Source organism: Myotis davidii, unplaced genomic scaffold, assembly GCF_000327345.1.
Source record: "Myotis davidii unplaced genomic scaffold, ASM32734v1 scaffold161, whole genome shotgun sequence".
Lineage (NCBI taxonomy): Eukaryota > Metazoa > Chordata > Mammalia > Chiroptera > Vespertilionidae > Myotis > Myotis davidii.
Window position 1 is genome coordinate 361377 of NW_006291567.1, and position 18166 is coordinate 379542.

At 39.6% G+C, this 18166-nt stretch overlaps 1 protein-coding gene and 2 long non-coding RNA genes across 3 annotated transcripts in view; 1 reads left to right on the plus strand and 2 right to left on the minus strand.

The window, feature by feature from the left end:
- Positions 1–4888: 4888 nt before the first annotated feature.
- EIF1AX (eukaryotic translation initiation factor 1A, X-linked) overlaps positions 4889–18166 on the plus strand; it is a 16513-nt gene continuing 3235 nt past the window's right edge. Inside the window, exons 1-5 of the mRNA XM_006765115.2 lie at positions 4889–5151; positions 11165–11248; positions 13945–14048; positions 14857–14907; positions 17444–17525. Of these exons, the coding sequence (XP_006765178.1) occupies positions 5136–5151; positions 11165–11248; positions 13945–14048; positions 14857–14907; positions 17444–17525 (337 nt within the window). The 5' untranslated portion in view covers positions 4889–5135. The remainder of the gene's footprint in view (positions 5152–11164; positions 11249–13944; positions 14049–14856; positions 14908–17443; positions 17526–18166) is intronic.
- Positions 8621–18166, minus strand: part of LOC107183290 — a 15167-nt gene continuing 5621 nt past the window's right edge. Inside the window, exons 2-3 of the long non-coding RNA XR_001514072.1 lie at positions 17147–17150; positions 8621–8630 (exon numbers count right to left, since the gene is read on the minus strand). This is a non-coding gene — a long non-coding RNA (uncharacterized LOC107183290). The remainder of the gene's footprint in view (positions 8631–17146; positions 17151–18166) is intronic.
- LOC107183291 lies at positions 10015–10584 on the minus strand. The gene is made up of 2 exons (XR_001514073.1): positions 10407–10584; positions 10015–10339 (listed from the first exon to the last, which is right to left on the minus strand). It is a non-coding gene; the product is annotated as an uncharacterized LOC107183291 (long non-coding RNA).

An 18166-nucleotide genomic window follows, 5' to 3' on the forward strand; every position in this document is an offset into this window, starting at 1 on the left:
GTATTGCATTATACAATGTTGCCAATTGACAGAAGACTCTGTTAGTATTGGAAAATCCAATCATTGACTTTTTAGAGAAACACTGACTTTCTCTCTCTCTCTCTCGTCTCTCTCTCCTTTCTTTTCAGTGTCTTAAACCCCAGTCATCCCAAATTCTTGTAGCTTTTAAAATGTTAATGTAAATCTGGGCATATATTTTCAGATTTTTTACACTGATGCTATTCCATAATTGCTTAGGTATATTTTCCCATTGTAGTCTTTTAGAATCAGAAGTAAATGTGTAAACCCTTATAAGTCATCTAGTCCAACTTTCGCGTATTGCATGTAAAGAATCTGTGACCCAAAGCAAAAACTAGAATTCTTAACTTTCCATTTAGTTTTTCCCCCATAACACCATGCTGCCTTCCCTTCAGATTATCAGCCAATCAGAAGCTGAGTTATTCAAAAACTACATATTTCTTGGGACACTCCTCTACTGGTCTATGAACTCAAGTTTATTGCTTTCAAAGATAATTGCCTTCTTTGCCTAGTCCAACTGCCAGTTTTGTTGGAAAAAAGGAGGTTATATGTTCACAAAACTGAAGGCTTTCTGCCTAAAAAGCAGTTCGTGAGCATAATTTATTGTATCTGTGGTTCTGGTGTTCGTATTGCCTTTGATTTACAGCAGACAAACTTGGCCAACAGTGTGCTCTACATGTAGTGCTTGTGCTGGGCTAACATTTCCATCGATTTCTTCACCTCCATTTCCTCCAGGCCCCTATAGTTGTGGTAGTGAGGCCTTCACCAGTTAGTGTCGCTGCTTCCCAGGCTTCTCCCAGGAGGTTTTAGTTCAATCTTAAAGATACTTCAGTGTGAAAGAAGGAACTAAACTATCAGGCTACTTTCACAAACCTCCTCTTAGCTTAATATCCTAAATGGTAGATTGCATTTAGCATTGCCAAGCGTATACTGGAAAATACAGATTATACTACCATGTGTTTTGTATCTTCCCTTGCAAATGATGATATTAAACTAAGGTAAGTTTTTGTCCTTTTAATTTTTTATATAAATTATTTCCACTCCCTCTAATTTATAGAATTGATGTCTTCTTTTAAGTACAATAGACCCTTATGTGTAACAGATTTGATATGGATTCATTTATTCATAAGCAACCCCAAAAGTCCAAAAGTGTAGTAATGTTTGACAAGGCAGAGTCGAGATGCTGTGAAACTGACGGGTGGGAAAAGTCAACTTAGAGTCTGGAGAGGGTGTGGTGTGTGTATGGCAAGAGATTCCACATTTCCCACGTGGTGGGCTGCAAAGAGCAAGTTTGGGTCAACCATTTCCCATCTGTTTTTAAGAAGTGGTATGGGCCAGAAGACATCATGGGAGGTGGGATTGGCCTGTTACCTGTGCCCTGCACCCTCGGCCCAGGAAAGACTTGGAAGGGTAGAGGGATGCAAAGGCTTCATGAATAGACAGAATAGTTTGTGTAGGAAAGGGGCTGGGATAGGTCCAGCCTGAGAGCAGAAAAACATTGAAGATTTGGGGGCCTTGGTACAGATATACTTAATGACCATGGAAGCCAGCAATACACACCTCAATATGACTGACATTCTCTATTTCCTGGCTTTTATTATAAATGTCCTAAAATTTTTCAGTTTTCTTAACTGTATTTTATAGAGGAAATTATCTCTTAACGATGGTATCAAGCACTTGAGATTTATGAAGACATTAGGACAGATATCTCAGGAATGTAAAGGGTCAGAAAAGGTCTGTTTTGTCTGATTAACAAATCCGATGGGTTTCATGGCTGACCCTTGGTGCTTAAACCAGGAGGTTCCAATCTAGTTTTAGAGTTCTGTCCCTCCGAAAGGTCTAACTCCATGTGACTAACAAACTGGATGTATACTTTGAGCCTTATTTAATTCACAAAGAGGTTGACTTACCTCTATTTTTATTTCAACAAATGAAAATAGCCCTCTTTTCACCGCCAGATTGCTTACATGTTGCTGGTCTCCCCAAGTGACCATTGGTGGAGACCAATTAATGAAGGAATGAAATTCACTTTCTTGGGACTGTGGTATTCTGCAGAGCCAAGCTTAACCACTTTTTCTAGTGAAGAATCTACAGAGTGATAATACCTAAGTATGGATGGCCAAGAAGAATTTATATCTACAGTGTGCTTTATGTATTTTTGACACTGCTGTATTCTGTGTGTGATCGAGTGACTTGTAACTGGTTCCAATGTGAGTGTTCTCAAAGAATCCTAGTAATTAAGTTGACTTAATTTTCTTAAGCCTTGTGTTACTATTAGTCTCACATTTACCACTTTGATTCCAGTCTTTTAACTGTTCATAACAGGGCATACCAAGGGTTGGGATAAGAGCCTACTTCCTACCTCTTAAGGCACTTTCCTCATTATTTTTCCATGTAACCTTGAAGTGCATGATAAGCTGTTTAAATGTCCATGACTTCTCCCAGAGCAACTAGCAAAGTATATGACATTGAATAGAGATTAGTGGAAAGGAAACTTTAGAAACTAAGTTCAGAGGTTCAAACCTCAAGAAAACCTCTTTAGAGCACATACCATTTGAGTACAATATACGTGAACGTATGTGAGAGGAGAGTTGCTATAATAGTCCTCTAAGTAGATTAGTTCATTATCTAATGGAAGTGAAAATCTTTACTCCTATTATCACTATAGTACTGAATGAACTGTATACTGAGTTTTTCAAACAAGTATTTAAAGTAGAACTTTTAAATACCAAGCAAGGGCATAAGGATAAAGGTTTGGGTTTGTGTTCCTCTAAGTGTAGTGTTCCATCTAAAGCTTTGTTTTTTAATCGAAAAATGCTTCAAGGTATTGCCATTTCTTAGCATTCTTAATAATTATGGGTGATGAGTTTTTAATTCTTAAAATTATGTATGTGTATTAGGTTTATCTTAAATGTTACCCTACGCAGAAGGGAAAGTATACACCTAAGGGATGTAATTATTTTGCATTTTTGGGTGGGAATGGGGTGGGCATCTACTTAGATAGTTTTTAAAAAAAATCACAAGTATTTTTCTACTATTATATATCATCTTACTTTCTACTAGTTTCTCTCTAGTAAGGCATGCCAGAAGCCCGAGGTACCATATCATGAGTTCTTATGTATTGTACCTTTTATTGGTGGTTAAATCATATCAGATGCTTGGCACTGCTGCCATAATTATGAAATGCTTGTAAAGGATTACATATCACTGAATACTTTAAATTGTTTTACTTAAGAGTCTAATCTGGGGAAGTTTTCAAATCATACTATTAATGTGTAATCTAAGCTCTTTCAGATGTATCCATGAATAATCCTGGAACAATATTGCTTGTATTCCTGTCACAGAACAGGTTTTGTAATCTTTAAAAGAAACGAAAATTTATATAATAAAGTTTCAAACAAATGCATGTATGTTCCTTTATCAGGTTATTGCAATTACATGTTGATTCTTCATATTATCAAATTATTTTATCCAAGGTATAAATTTATCAAATTGGATTGGTAAAACTTAAAACAGGAATGTCTCTGAGTTAATAAGGAGTACGAACTAGTTTTTCTATGCAAAGTTTTCATTAGCCTAAAGAGTTTGTTAAATAAGACTCACATCAGTCATAGATCTTACCCAATACCAAACTTGATTAATCATTCAAAGGATACAGGGTAATCACCAGGCACAGATGAGACTCTTTTCTTCGAGAAGTCCAAGATTATCAGATTTAACTCCAAAACAACCCTTTCCTCCCTCATAATGGTACATTTTGGATTGATTCAGAATTAAAGAACAAGTTTTCTTCTGTGCGATGTATGTGGAGACATTGTTTAAACAAAGGGAGTCATTTGGTTTTGCAACACCCCCTTTTTATGCCTCATTAATTACACACTTTAAATGGTGAGTCCTCGTTCTCCATCCAACCATGCCTCATAGATCCATAAATTGCAAGTTTTACAAGAAGCTATCTCTATAGACTAAGTGTATCTTGCTAAAAGCATTTTAGAGATAAGGACTTTTTGTTTTATTTCTGCTAATAAATGTCATTAGCACATTTAAAAGGAAATTTGAGATCATTGATTGCTGGTAGAGAGGGAATGGGTTATAGGCCTGCAGTTATCCTTTCCTTTTCAGTAGACATTTGTAGTAGTTTTATATTATGAGAGCATATTAGTTTGCTAGGGCTGCCATAACAAAAAACCACAGACTGGCAGAAATTTATTTTGTCACAGTTCTGGAGTCTGGTTCAAGATCAAGGGTCCAACACCCTATCTCCAAACAAAGTCATATTCTGAGGTATTAGGGGTTAGGAATTAAACATGAATTTGGGGAGTACACAATTCGGCCCATAACACTGAATTTAGGTCTTCCCTCCCTCCCTTCCTCCTTTTTTTCCTTCCTGAGCACCTACTATGTGCCAGACATTCTGCTAAATGCTGGTAATGGTAAAGCAACAGATGTGGTTTACAGTGAGGTAGGGAAGACATTTATAAAGTGATAACGTCATGCAGATATTATGCTTTGGTAATGGGGACGACAGGAAAGCATTGCCCATTCCTTCAGACTGCCAACCTGCTAGGTCGGGTGAAAGAGCCACGTTAAAACATGAGATTACAGTTGATTCAGCTGCTCAATCCCTGAGAGGCTGGTTTGTCACAAAGCAGCAGAAGTCTGGTGTCAGCCAGCAGGGGGCGCTACCTGAACCAGCTCTTTACTAGAAAGCCTGGGCCCCTCCCATTTCCTCCCCGACTCCGCCTCCTCCTTGCTCATGGCCCCGCCCCCTACTTGTTCCGCGAACACTCCCGGAGCGCGTGTCGCTCAGCTTTAACAATAGGGGAGGGATCAGGCGGCCACGCCTGCGCAATAGAGACAGGGGGGCGGACCCAGGCGGCGTTGGAGGCGGGGAGACGCAACGCAAGCAGATGCGACGCCATTTGCTGCCGGCCGTGCGTGTGTAAAGCAGGTCTTGGAAGAGCTCGGTCTCGGGACTCTCCGGCGCACGCGACCGGCCTCTCGCGCCCGCTTGGTACCGCGGGGCTCCACGCGTTACCCCTCGCCCCCCTTGGAGGAATCGCCACCACCGCCGCCCGAGTAAGAGTCCGAGTCGCCGCGAGGCCTCGGCTCCCGCCATGCCCAAGAATAAAGGTAATGCCGCCTGGACCCCAGGAACACGACTCTCTGCCGGGTCTCCCGGCCATCCTTGCGCCTTCGGGATATCCCAGGCTGCCGTGACCTTCCTCTCCGCCCGGCCTGCCGGTGGCTGGGCGATTGGGACGCCCTCCTGGGCTCGGGAGAGGAGCTGGGAAGTTACTCCTGTCTTCCAGTTTGGTCACATTGGGGTGGAGCCGACGCCATTTTTGTAGGGCCTCCTGCCGGAGAATATGGGCTTTTGGTCCTGATTCGCGCCACAGTGGCCTCGGCGTGGTGGGACCCATGGAGAGACCTCCCCTGGGGCGGCGTGGGGTTCGCAAGTGGGCGCTTTGGCCGTCCTGGGCAAGGGGAGTTAAACCCTGGAAGCAGTTCTTAACTTTCAGAGGGGGATGCTTGCTTTAGTGCCCGTCAGGTACCCCTAGATGGGTTTCTTTATGGACAGAAGTTGAATATTGTTGAGACTACATCTCTCTTGTAAACAGTGGGCGAAACCTGGATGCAATTTCGAGGTTCATCTCTAGAGATATACCCTTCCCCATCCCTTTACGGAGTTTAACTCCGCCTCCCCCCACACACACACACACTTGTTCCATATTTATCCAAGTTTTCTAGTTTTGTTTCAGATTATATATATAATAAGTTCCCTCCATTCTGAAGTTAAACATTCACAAGTTACCAGACTTGAGGATAAGTTAATTTGGAATTTCCAAAATGAAAAGCCTAGTCTAGGTAAAAGCAGAACAGTCCTAAAGAAATTCTCCCTTTTTTAGACTTAAGGGTGTTTCTGCTTTTTTTTTCTTTAGCATCCCTCTAATTTCTCAAAGGAAATTGTTCAAGTAGAAACTGGGAAAACTGTGTTTCTGACAGAAGAGAAGCTTATTTCAGAACCCACAAGAGGTTTCCTTTGGTTATTCATCCTGAGACCCCCTGCCCTGACCTGGCCTACTTCCGTTCTCTTTTCTACTTCACAGCTGGCTACAGCATTTCTACCTCATTTTCTCTGTAGCTGTCACTACTCATTTTATCCCTTGGGATTTTTTATTGCAGTTCTGTGTAAGATTAGTTGCAGTTATCTGTAAGATTTACTGCAGTTCCCTCAGGGCGTGCTACAGTTATTGCCCTTAGAAATCTAACTTGTGGGACCTTTTTGGAGCAAGGATTTTACTGCTAATAATTTTTGGAAAGATTGGGTGATCAAATAGGGTTTTTTAAAAGTCATAGTTTTCTTGAAACCTATGTAATCATTTATTCCCTATGAGATGGTAACCAGATCGCTTTAATGGGTATCTTATTCTCACTTTTATTTCTAGCATGAGATTTCCAATTCCTTCACTAGACTGTACGCTGTAAAGGGCAGTAATAGTATCTGTCTTAATAACATTAGATTGCTAGCATTTGACACTTAGTAGATGCTCAATAAATATTTGTTGGATTAAGTCACCTCCCTTCTGTTGAGTCCACCCTTAGGTGGATAATAGGTTACCCTTTAGTTCCAAGGATAGGACTTCTGCATTAAATCACATCTAGTTCACTAGCCTCCTTCCTTTAAAGTTCATTCCATTACATGGCAATAAATAGGGAGGTGATCAGGGTATGATTAATTCTGGTAAATTGACAAGTGATGAATCATTTTATAAGTAACATTTTGTACGTACAAAAATTATAGATAATGCAATGAACATCTGGGAATCCATTACTCCAAACTTGAGGATTACAACACATTCCGTTAAAGCCCTCTGTGTCTTCCTTCCTTACCTTGAGGGAAGGTGCTCCCACATTTTGAGGGCCTCACTACCTTTGATTTTAAAATTACCACTCCTTTAGGAATATGTGGACTACTCTTGACTGATTTATTCAAAGACTTGCTAGCTCAGGTATATAACTCAGCAAACAAAGTAGGTATGATTCTTGTCCTAATGGAGCTTTCACTTTAATTTGAAGACCTGGCATGATGAGTGGCTTGAAGCAAAAGGTACTTGTCCTAGGGAATTAGTTTTGGTGTGCCCTAAGAATGCCTCAAATACTGAATTCTAAGGACTCTGGGTGAGTCAGGAAATTGTAGAGGCCTGCCTAACAATTGCACAGAGCATTGTGAGACTGTACCCAGGACAGGGTAAGTACACATGATGATGCAAGAAGTTAAGTGTGTCTGTCTTTAGAGTGGCCAAGTGCACACACTCTATTCTGTTTGGGTTATGAACCTTTTGCTGCTTCCACACTCTTCCCATATGTCCCTTAATCTCACTACCACTTATAGCCATTTTTGGAAATGACTGCCAGGGTCTGGAATGGGACAAAATGGTATGTAGAGATACCCTAATGTGGGGGACTAATGTTAAGTAAGTTACTTTTTTGGGCTTAGGTGAACTCACTGGAAAACTGGAGGTAAATGACTTATTACCTCATAAGGTGATTGTGACAAGTAAGTGGGTGGTTGCATAGTGGTTAAGAGCATAGTGTCTGGTGACTAACATCTGAACTCTCAGGTCACGTGATTATAGCCTTGGATAAGTCACTTAACCTTTTGAAGTCCATTATCTTGTGAAATAAAGACAAAATAATACCTATCTCATAGGCATAGGCTTGTTAGGGAGGAGATACTAGAACAGTGAGTAGTCTACTTGATGCATAAGGGAATAGAAGTATTGACAGATAGGTTGGTGTCATGTTTATAGGTTGAGAGACTTACATTCTGTAAAGTAGTTATGTTATCACTAACAGAAACAAGGATGTTGATTAAGGACCAGCTTTGAAAAGAAAGTAAATGAGGTTTTGAATAAAATTGAGCTTGAGATGACAGTAACCCATTTACTGGAAATGTACTGAGGCCAATAGAAATAGGAGATAAAGGCTTAGTTGAAATAGGGGCTGGGATGTAAAATTATTAACATTGAAGTGGTAGGTAAGAGAAAAATAAATTTCCTTAGAAAGTGAGTGAGCAGAAGGAATTTGAACTGAATGAAGCTCCAAATGAATAGGCATAATGAAGAGTGCTGATAAAAGGTCAAGAATAGTACAAGTGATCCTTCAGAAGCCGGGAAAAGGATAGTTGAGAAATGATCAACAGTGTCATTATTTAAAGTATGAAAAGCAAGGGGGCCATGGACAATGACAGATTTTTTAAGGACACCATTAGAGAGTGTGGTGTCCTAAATGGAGGTATTTGGATCTTCTGTTCTAACTCTCTAACTCGCATATTTTACAGAGACTGAAAGAGAACAAGGGGCAGGGGGTGGGGGTTGAAAGCTCCCTGTATCCTTTATTCCTGTCTCCTTCTACATCTGACCATAATTCCCTTGTTTCCACCTCAGAAATAATTCTTTTATCATTCCTTGGAATATTCCATTGTATGATTGTATCACAGTTTATCCATTTATCTACCAAAATACATCTTGGTTGCTTCCAAGTTACTTTTCCTCTTCATGACTAAGCACAGCCTGCTTCATTGTACTTGTAATAAGGGCAGGGACCTTCTGACCAGTTTTCCCACCCAGAGGATCATGTGACACCTCTGCTTTTTGTTGAAATATTTTTTTAATGAAAATTTTTTGAATAGTAAATATATTCATGATTCAAATTTCAAAAAGTATAAAAAGTGAAATCTCACCAAAACCGGTTTGGCTCAGTGGATAGAACGTCGTCCTGCGGACTGAAAGGTCCCAGGTTCGATTCCGGTCAAGGGCATGTATCTTGTTTGCGGGCACATTCCTAGTGGGAGATGTGCAGGAGGCAGCTGATCGATGTTTCTCTCTCATCGATGTTTCTAACTCTCTCCCTTCCTCTCTGTAAAAAATCAATAAAAAATACATTTTTTTAAAAAAAAAAAAAGTGAAATCTCTCTTCCTAAATGTGTCCCATTGCCATCTAGTTCCCTTTTTCACAGGCATTGTTAACTTTTTTATATATGCCCTTCCAAAGATACTTTATGTATATATAAAAGCAGATGTGAATATGAATTTATATATATATATATCAATGGCAGCTTTATGCTCTTCTTCATCTTCCTGTATTTGTTTTTAAACTTACAGTAGGACGAATTTTGAATGTATGCAAAAGTTGACTAGTATAATGAACCTTCATGTACTCATGTCCTGGCCCCAGGCACCATCAATTCCTGGCTAAAAACTTGCACCATCCACACCAAATCAAGATCCAGAGATGGGCTACACATTGCCATTGGTTGATATGTCTTTTAAGTCTAATGGGTAGGTTCCCCATCCATGCATGTTTTCTTTTTCATAATGTATCTATTGAAGAAAACAGATTGTCTTATTATACAAATGACCCCACAGTTTGGATTTTGTTGATTACGCCCCTATTGCACCTTGCTTTTTGTTGTTTTTTTTAATATTATTGTATGGGTTTTGACTAATGTATAGTGACATGTATCCACCATTACAGTAAGGGTTCCTCCATGTCTTTGGGGGGCTTGGTAGTTCTTTTTATTGCTGAACTAGAGGCCCAATGCATGAAATTCATTCAAGAATAGGCTCCCCCCTCCCCCCCCTTGCTGCTGGCACTGGCTTCCCTCGAAGCCCCGACTTGTCAGGTCTAATTAACATATTACTCTTTCATTATTATAGATAATATTCCATTGTGCCACAGTTTATTTGTTCACCTAGCAAAGAACATCTTAGTTGCTTTCAAGTTCAGGCAGTTAGTACCTTGCTTTTATTTATTTACTTACTTATGTACATACTTAAGTACGTACGTACTTACCTACGTAGGTACGTAGGTACATAGGTACTTAGCTACGTACTTTCCTACGTACCTACGTAGTACGTACGTACGTACGTAACTATGTGCTTACGTACTTACCTACGTAGGTACGTACGTACATACGTACGTACGTACTTACCAGTACATTAGGTTTATTTCCCCTTTGCTCTCAAGGGAAAGCAGGCGTCCAATCATAAACAGCACCTGAGGGTGGGCTGGAACATGGAGCACAGACCAGGGACTTGCCCAACAGTGGCCTCGAGTCCTTGTGCCCCAAGCCTGAGCCTGGGGCATCACCAGAAAAGGGGAGTCCCCCCACCCCCGAGAACAGAGGCCTTGACCCAGCCTGCCGGCCAGCAGATCCACATCCATATCCATGTCTGCCTGCTCAGGCCTGGAGCCTCCAGACTTCCAGCGACAGGCCCCCAGAGGCGGCCGCCACCAGGTTGCCCTCAGCACAGATCTGGGCAGGGAGATGAAGACTCAGGGGTGCCCTTGGCAACCGGCAGGGCAGTGGCGTAGGGCCTTACCCCATTCAGCACGTTGTCGTGGCTTCGGGTGCAGATGGTCCTTGGTGGGTCTGTGAGCACGTGTATCCGGGTGGTCTTGTCAGTGGACGTGGTGCTTTTTAACTTCAAATACCTTGCTCAATGTATCCTGCAGCAATAGGATAAAATTCAGACTCGGCGTTTAACAGACTTGTTGCTCTCCCTCCACTACCACAAAATCAGTGTGCCCCATTCCAATAGCTATAACTTTACCTTTTTCTTTTCTTTTGTGTTCTTGCATTATCTTTTCTTTTCAGTCATCTTCTACTTATACTCACACCTTTCATTGGGTAGGGGTGAGGGGGCGGTCAGATAAAAGAGAGACAAGGCATTTTTATAAAATTGATCAAGACCCATTATCTTCCACCTTGTCCCATGTGGGCCACTGTAGGTTCACTGAGCTGTGTAGTGAATCAAGTAACTTTATGATCCAGTTCAGTTTGGTCATTGAATGCAGATGTCCTCAGAAAAGTATCTATATACTTTTATATAATATCTGCTTTGGTTTGTTTGTATTTGATGTCAAAAATATTCCAAAAGGGAATTTCCAAGAAGGGTAGGGGAGTGACAATATGTATATGTTTAATATAATTGGAGATTGTAAAATTTAATGTTGTGTGACTAAATTTGAATTTTAAAGTAAACGATTTTTTTTAACTGTTCTAGGTGCCTCAATTTAGTTTAGTTTCTTTTCCTACTGTCTTGCAAATAATGTCTTTTTCTTTACTTAAAACCATTAGGTAAAGGAGGTAAAAATAGACGTAGGGGTAAGAACGAAAATGAATCCGAAAAAAGAGAATTGGTGTTCAAAGAAGATGGGCAAGGTAAGTGTTTTCATAAGTTAGCATCCTTTTAGTAATAGTTTTGTTTTTCAAATATGGAATTTCAATTTCTAAACATAAAAGAGATACTATTCATGATCTGAGCAGTGAATCGCATGCCCCTTTTTGCCCTTCTCCATTTCTTTTGCTAATCATTTTGGTTACCAGTCTGCGTTGAGGATTGGTGGTGTTTCTGTAAATGTATAGGTGTATTGCGTTGCATATCTAGGAATAAATTATACAGGCCAGAGGGAATTAAGCCTCAAAAGTGATAGTTGACAATTCTATGATTTAGTGGGCCTTTTTTTTTTTAATAGTAAATAGTGCTACATAGTATGTGCAGTGGACCATGGATACTTGAAGGATGAATCTGAAGCCTTTCCTTCTCTTCTCCAGTGCCATTAGCATATAATTTCATAAAATGAAATTGAACATTTGACTGATCTTTTCTAACCGATTAACACTTTGTAAGTGCCAGCCCAAGATATATTATACTATTTTCTTATATTTTTATTTTGAGGACTTTCAAACCTTCAGAGAAGTTGCAGTATTAGTACAATGAACTTTTCTTAAATTGTTGTGTGTGTGTGTTTTCCGGAACCATTTGAAAGTTGCAGATATCATGATGCTTTTCCCTTACTGCTTCTTCCTTTTGCCTCTTAAGAACAGGTATATTCTCTTACATAACCACAGCAGAACGCTCAGGTAATTTAATCTGAGTATATTATGTATCCAGTTTATGGTCCGTAGTCAAAATTTTCCAATTATCCCAATAATTTCCAGCACTTTTTAACAAAGAAATTATTTTTATAGTCTTTTTATAGAACTTTGGTGATTTGTTCACACCATATAAAAATGAAACATTTTCTGGCTAAAAGAACTTTTTTTCTTAGCCTTAGTCATTCTAGCCCCCATTAGAAGTTGACTTGATTTTGACTGCCACTACGTTTACTTTTTCTTTTTTTGTTGTTTTAATATATTTTATTGATTTTTTACAGAGGAAGAGAGAGGGATAGAGAGTTAGAAACATTGATGAGAGAGAAGCCTCGATCAGCTGCCTCCTGCACACCCCCTACTGGGGATGTGCCTGCAACCAAGGTACATGCCCTTGACCAGAATCGAACCTGGGACCTTTCAGTCCGCAGGCCGACGCTCTATCCATTGAGCCAAACCGGTTAGGGCACGTTTACTTTTTTCATATTTACCCCCCACTTTGGAAGAGAGGCTGCCATTTTTTAAAAAAAATTTTTTATTGATTTCAGGGAGGGAGAGAAAGATAGAAATATCAATGATAGAGAATCATTATTTGGCTGCCTCCTGCAGGCCCCATACATTGGATTGAGCCCACAACCCGGGTATATGCCCTGACCAGGAATCCAACCATGACTTCCTGGTTCATAGGTTGATGCTCAACCACTAAACCATGCTGTCTTGGCGAAAAGCTGTCTTTGACCACCTTGTTGAAGTACTAGGTTCACTGTATGTAGTCTGGGTAACTTCCACTTGTCAACCCCACAATCAGTACATCAAAGTTACATCACTGTATTTACCAATTAGTAAATATCCTCTTTGGCGGTTAGTTTAATGTACTGCTTGAGTAAGTAAAGGTTCTGAAGTGATGGCCCCTCTCCCCCTGTGTCTTCTGTCATTTACTGATAAAGGAGACAGGCCGACATACAAGCTAATGCTCAGAATCTCAGTTTTTCAAATGGCATTGAAACCAATTGGCTTCCTGGGTACCCTTTTGAAAAGATTTTAATTAAAAGCTTGGCATTTTGCCTAAGAACGTCTTTCTGGCTTTACAAAAACTTCAGAATAATTACTAAGACATGCTAATTTAACAAAAGTAGCTTAATTAACATTTAAGCCACGTTTATTTGCCAAATCTACCAAGTGTTGTGAGATTCTCCTCTAAAGCAGCGGTTCTCAACCTGTGGGTCGCGACTCCTTTGGGGGTCAAATGACCCTTTCACAGGGATCGCCTAAGACCATCAGAAAACACGTATGTAAGTACATTCTGTTTTTATGATTAATCCCTATGCTTTCATTATGTTCAATTTGTAACAATGAAATTGGGGGTCACCACAACGTAAGGAACTGTATTAAAGGGTCGCAGCATTAGGAAGGTTGAGAATCACTGCTCTAAAGGTTAGAAGGGAAAGGAGCTTCAAAATTGGCAAAGGCTTCAGGAGATTGAGGAGGTATAGTGTGTACATTTTGGGACAAGCCACCTTGCTCTCCAAAAGTAAAGCAAACAGTCATGAAGAAACATTTCTGATAGCAGAGATGAGTCTTGGTTGTGGCTCTACCATTAACTAGCTTGGGGTTTGTCACTCCCTCTCATTTACTTTACTGCATGTATTTATTCCCAGCTAGTACCACTTATATGTTCTAGTCACTTTTATGTGAACTTCCAAATTGTTTTTATCAAAGTTGAACAGCCGAAACCGGTTTGGCTCAGTGGATAGAGCGTTGGCCTGCGGACTGAAAGGTCCCCGGTTCAATTCCGGTCAAGGGCATGTACCTGGGTTGCGGGCACATCCCCAGTAGGAGATGTGCAAGAGGCAGCTGATCGATGTTTCTCTCTCATCGATGTTTCTAACTCTCTCTCTCCCTTCCTCTCTGTAAAAAATCAATAAAATATATTTTAAAAAAAAAGTTGAACAATATCTTATGCCCTTTTCTTTTCCCTCCCCCAGAATATGCTCAGGTAATCAAAATGTTGGGAAACGGGCGCTTAGAAGCAATGTGTTTTGATGGTGTAAAGAGATTGTGTCACATCAGGGGGAAATTGAGGAAAAAGGTAGGTGTGTATATTTGTTTTAGTTAATACAAAATTGTGGTTAAGGGGAGGGGTGCAAATGTCTCTACAGTTTTTATGGGCCAAGGACCTTGTTTTTATAAGTTACCAAGAGTTCTATTTAAAGACTCAATTTGCATCACCTATGTTGTATTCCTGCCAAAAATGTTTAACCTGAACCTAAGAGGAAATGATCGACAAATCCAAATTGAGGGACTCTCTGCAAAACAAATCAGGAAAGGAAAAAAAGGCTGAAGTGCTATTAAGTGTTACATTAATGTTAAATTTCCTGAATTGTGATTTAATTCAGGAAAGACTAATGTCCTATCACATTCAGTGTTCGGGCAGATTTATTAATTAAATTAGTTAAAAGTTCCTCCAACTCTGATTTTATGATTATTTTTCAAATTTTGTTTTTTAATCCTTCTGTTACCAAACTAAAAAGTTGGGGTGGGGAAATGGAAGGAAGGGAGGGAGGCAGATGAAGCAACATATCTAATTTTTTATTCTTACATGTAAAGGATAGAAAACTAACCACTTAGAATACTTCACTGGGGGGAGGGGAGGTCCCTTTTTAAATTCATCATTCTTCTAGAATTAGTAAACTGCCAGGTAGTTAAATAAGAATTTTTTTTTAATATTCCAAATTACAGAAAAGTTGAAGCAGGCACACTACACTGCTTGCTATAGTTTGTTTTTGTTTTTTCCTGTTTCTAAATGTAGTTACTTAAATCACAGTTGGGTGAATAGCATTTTATGGGAATGCTGATTCAATGTTGCTCTTGATTCTTTATTTTTATTTCTTTTACAGGTTTGGATAAATACCTCAGACATAATATTAGTTGGTCTACGAGATTACCAGGTAAAAAAAATAAAATAACATTTTTATGCACTTGCCAGATTTTGATGATCCATTAGTGTTAGGAACATAAGTCATAACCGTATTTGAGCAGTTCTAGCACAGTATGTGCCTCCCCATTGTATCAGCAAACATTTCATAAGGCATTGTGCTAGGTTACTCCGAGATTATGGTTCCCAAATGCCAGTCTGTGGAGATCGTATTTTCACTCTAGAAGAAATGCAGGTCATGTAAATTTTTCATGAAGCTAAGTGGTCCTTTTTCAAACTTTCCGGATATTTAAAATTTTTCCTTTTTTTTTTAATATATTTTATTGATTTTTCACAGAGAGGAAGGGCGAGAGATAGAGAGTTAGAAACATCGATGAGAGAGATACATCGATCAGCTGCCTCCTGCACATCTCCCACTGGGGATGTGCCCGCAACCCGGGTACATGCCCTCGACCAGAACCAAACCTGGGACCCTTCGGTCCGAAGGCCGACGCTCTATCCACTGAGCCAAACCGGTTTTGGCTAAAATTTTTCCTTTTTAGCCCAGGCCAGTGTTTCTAAGTAGTTAGAATGTTGGCCTATGGACCGAAGGGTCGCACATTTGATTCTAAGTCAAGGGCATGTAACTGTGCTGCAGGTACAATTTCCAGTCCTGATCAGTGTGCATGCAGACAGTCAATTGATGTGTCTCTCTCACACTGATGTTTCTCTCTCTCTTCTCCTACCTCCCTTCCACTCTCTAAAAATCAATGGAAAAATGTATCCTCACGTGAGGATTAACCAAAAAAAAGTTTCCTTTTTGGAATGAGATAGTGAATAATAGTTTTGTTAGTGTTCTTAGTTGGCAAAATAAAAATGTAATCTTATGTTGGTCCTCCCACCTTTTTTGTTGTTGTTAATCCTCACCCGAGGGTATTTTTCCCCACTAATTTTTAGAGTGAGTGGAAGGGAGGTAGGGGAAAAAGAGAGAGAAAGGAACATTAATGTGAGAGACACGTCGGTTGGTTACTTCTCCATGTATCCCAGGAACCGGGCATCAACCTGCAACCCGGGTACGTGCACTTGACCAGGAATTGAACCCGAGACCCTTCGGTGTGCAGGCCGACATTCTACCACTGAGCCACACGGCCACGGCCCCGCCCCAGTTTTTTTTAAACTATACGTCTTGAATTCAAAATCTGGAAAGAGTTACTCATGGGGCTACAGCTGAATGATTCATGCTGCCATCCCACAAGATGTGAATAGCCTGGTAATGAGGGGAATAAGAAAGGCACACAGTTAATTACAGTATAAACCATGATATAAGTTTGTACTCTAAATTTAGATCAGCACTTAGGTAAGAAAATTATAGTTTGCCCTCATAATCTCAACCTGGAGACATTGTGGGTCTGTGAAATCTATTTGGTTCTACCTGTTGGAACTTACCACTGTGTATTAAATCACATTGTGAGTAATAAAATGTTTTTATTTTTAAAAATATATGTATATATTCCAGAATAAAGAATTACAATCGTTGCTTTAAATCAGTGGTTCTCAATCATGGGTGATTTTTTTTTTTTTTTATGTCCAGGGACCATTTGGCAGTGTCTGGAGAGATTTCTGGTTGTCACACCTGGGGGAGGGGGACAGTGCTGCTGGCATCTAGTGGGTAGACACCAGAGATGCTGCGAAACATCCTACAATGCACAGGACAGGCCCTGCAACAAAGATATCAGTAGCCAAAAATATCAGTAGTGCTAAGGTTAAGAAAACCTGCTTTAAATTCATAACCATTTTAATGTCCGTTCTCTTCTTTTAATCTCAAAAATAACCCCAGAAGTAGGGATAATAGTTTCCTTTGTGAAGATAGGAAACCAAGGTGCCAAAAGATACAACATTCTGACTAGAAAATAACAGCCAAGACCAACTTTTCTGATTCTTAATTTCCCATGAGCCCTCTCTGCCCCTGCCACTTAAAGGGTGGTCCAGGGACCAGTAGCATCGCTAGCTTTTGGGAACTTGTTTGAAATGCAGATCCTTGGACCCCCACCCCAAGCCTCCTAAATCAGGATATGCATTCTAACAAGATTCCCCCTGGGCTTCTTTACACACATTACAGTTTATGTAAGATGTATAGGTAAATACATGGCTTCCCTCCACATCAACTAATCTATCTTCAGGAGATGTAAAAGCTCCACAGGAGATTCTGATCAATTCTACCCTAAGAACCACTGGTACATGGAAAGTGTATTAATTTCCTTGGATCATTATACCAGTCTCAGTTTTTGAATTGCAGTATTTAATGTTTAATAACTGTAAATTATGGTTCCAGGGAATTTTTGTATTTCAAAAGACTTCTAATCAGAGGGTAATAGTAAATAATCCACAAGATTAGGTCTGCACAGTTCTGCTCTTATTAACGTGAGATCTGCGAAGATCTTCCCTAAGCCTGTTGATCATTATTCATTTATGCATGCCACCTTCATACTGGGTTAAACCCGAAGATATTTTTCAGAGGGTAGGAGAAAACTTAATATTTTGCCATAATCTGTTATTTTTCTCTTTTCAAGGATAATAAAGCTGATGTAATTTTAAAATACAATGCTGATGAAGCGAGAAGTCTGAAGGCATATGGCGAGCTTCCGGAGCATGGTAATGTCTCAGTTACTATATTAATCTGTCATGGTGCTATTACCTGGTCGTATCAAGGGAAGGGATTTGGGTAGAATTTTGTGGATTTTGCATACTTAACTTTTGTGCTTACATGATTTGTTTTAAGTCTGACTGCCTATACTTCATAATATTAGATACCTTAAGAAAATAACTGATTCTAATTAGTATACTTTGGTTGAGGAGTTATCTACTTTATAAGCCCTGGATTTCTGCATAATACCAAAGGAAACATTTTGTTGAGTATTTCAAAAGTCATTTCTCAAAGAGAATGTTAGTGTTTGTCTAACTCTAAATGTGAAGCAAGGGTAGTTAATTTAGGTACTATTGTTGATTTTTATTAAAAAGGCAGCCTTCAATTTATCGTACCTAGTATCACAGAATCCCACAGGATTTTTTAAGCCAACATCCTTTGTTTCCTCCCCCAGTACAAAAAATTATGCGTTCTTAATGTGGAAAACAACTAAAACAAAAATAAGTCCCTCACAACCTTATCAAAAGGGAAATATACTTTATATATTATTTTGTAAGCCTGCATTTTACAAGAACTTTGTATTATATCTTATATTTTGATGTATCTCCAAGTTATTAGAATAATCACAGATTTATGAATTTTTAAACAT